The following is a 1346-nucleotide window of genomic DNA, read 5'->3' as shown; positions in this document are numbered from 1 at the left end:
CTTTCCCTTTTTTTTTTCAAAAAAAATATATTTAGTGTTCATATAAAACCTATTTCTGGTCCAAAAATTATACACCATTACACACATATATATATTATAAGAGAATCATGATTTCCTCATTCCTTATGAAATCATAGAATTTGCACCTGACAAGCAACCACTTCAACTCCAACTAATCCTATAAAAACCCATAACAGACCAAACCCACACAAAAACAGACAAACAAAGAATGACTTACCCAACTTCATGTTTGATCCTCTTCTCATGTTCTCTGTCTCTTCTTCTGTCATTCTCCAATGCAGGAAGCAGACCTCCACACAGTCCGTCTTACTACTCCCCGGCCGCCTTTTCTCCCGCAGCATACGATTTCTTCCACCCGAAATCGCATTCTCATTCCCCCGAAAACCCGAGAAACTCGCCTGCCCCTTTGCCTTTGAGGGCTAATGTAGAGGCCGAGGCACAGGAAAGCAAAGTTTCCTCGGAAAAGCACAGAGATGGAAACAGGGTAGGGGCGGGTGTAGTTGTCGGGATAGGGCTCGGGCTCACGTTCCTAGTGTTTTTAGCCACGGGAACTTGCTTTGTCATGAACAAACGCCGTGTGAATGTCGTCAGAACAATCTCTGTCCGGCCTGACGCTTGAATCCATCACGAGGGAGAGGGAGATCGAGTTTCTTCTTCTTGTTTTCCTGTTCTTCGGCTAGTTTGGTTATGGAGAAATGTACCTTCCTTGGATCGAACAAGAATCTTTCATCTGTAGGAAGACTGAATGTTCACAAGCACACTTCACTTCAAAAAATCAGAAACTAATCTGTCTGTCTCATTACTAAAACCCATGATCGGTTTTTATTTATAAGAATCAAAATTATGAAACATTAATACCCTTTGCAGATTGCTTGCAGACAATCAATTCTAACTCATCAACACAGTAAACTCGTCAACTGTTCCATATCACCAGAGAAAGTATAACAATGCCACATAATGCATGAATGATCACAGAAGCCAGAGAAGTAGGGATATGTTAACTAACTACCAATTCATGTGAATATACAAGCCAAAAGACCGGTCTTTCGAGCTGTGTTCGTCCAGGAATATCAAGAACATTATACTAAGATACCCAGGGAACAAAAAAGGCGAAACCTTTAGTGAAAAATAGGAATTCCCATCATTTTTTTCTTCTCCTACATGATCGATAATTTCATCGATCCACAGTTCGCAATCTCTGCCATGAACACCAAAAGCCTCAAACTTTACGAAATCCCATGAAGGATAAGTGAATCAAATGATGAATCACCGGCTAGTGATGCGTATAGTTTCGGAGTATTCTTACTCGAATCCGTCATCGGAAG

The 1346-nt window shown here is 40.9% G+C and overlaps 1 protein-coding gene across 1 annotated transcript; it reads left to right on the top strand.

The window, feature by feature from the left end:
- Positions 1–50: 50 nt before the first annotated feature.
- LOC104810857 lies at positions 51–820 on the top strand. The gene has a single exon (XM_010537303.2). It carries the CDS (start codon positions 230–232, stop codon positions 638–640), a length of 411 nt encoding a protein of 136 aa, XP_010535605.1. The 5' UTR covers positions 51–229; the 3' UTR covers positions 641–820.
- Positions 821–1346: the final 526 nt, after the last annotated feature.

This window comes from Tarenaya hassleriana, unplaced genomic scaffold (assembly GCF_000463585.1).
Source record: "Tarenaya hassleriana unplaced genomic scaffold, ASM46358v1 Cleome19, whole genome shotgun sequence".
Classification (NCBI taxonomy): domain Eukaryota; kingdom Viridiplantae; phylum Streptophyta; class Magnoliopsida; order Brassicales; family Cleomaceae; genus Tarenaya; species Tarenaya hassleriana.
The sequence above is the reverse complement of the archived record's forward strand: the minus strand, read 5'-3'. Positions and strand labels throughout refer to the sequence as shown.

What these genes read in the sequence shown, in the direction of transcription:
- LOC104810857 (XM_010537303.2), top strand. Translation starts at nt 230, where the DNA reads ATGACTTACCCAACTTCATGTTTGATCCTCTTCTCATGTTCTCTGTCT.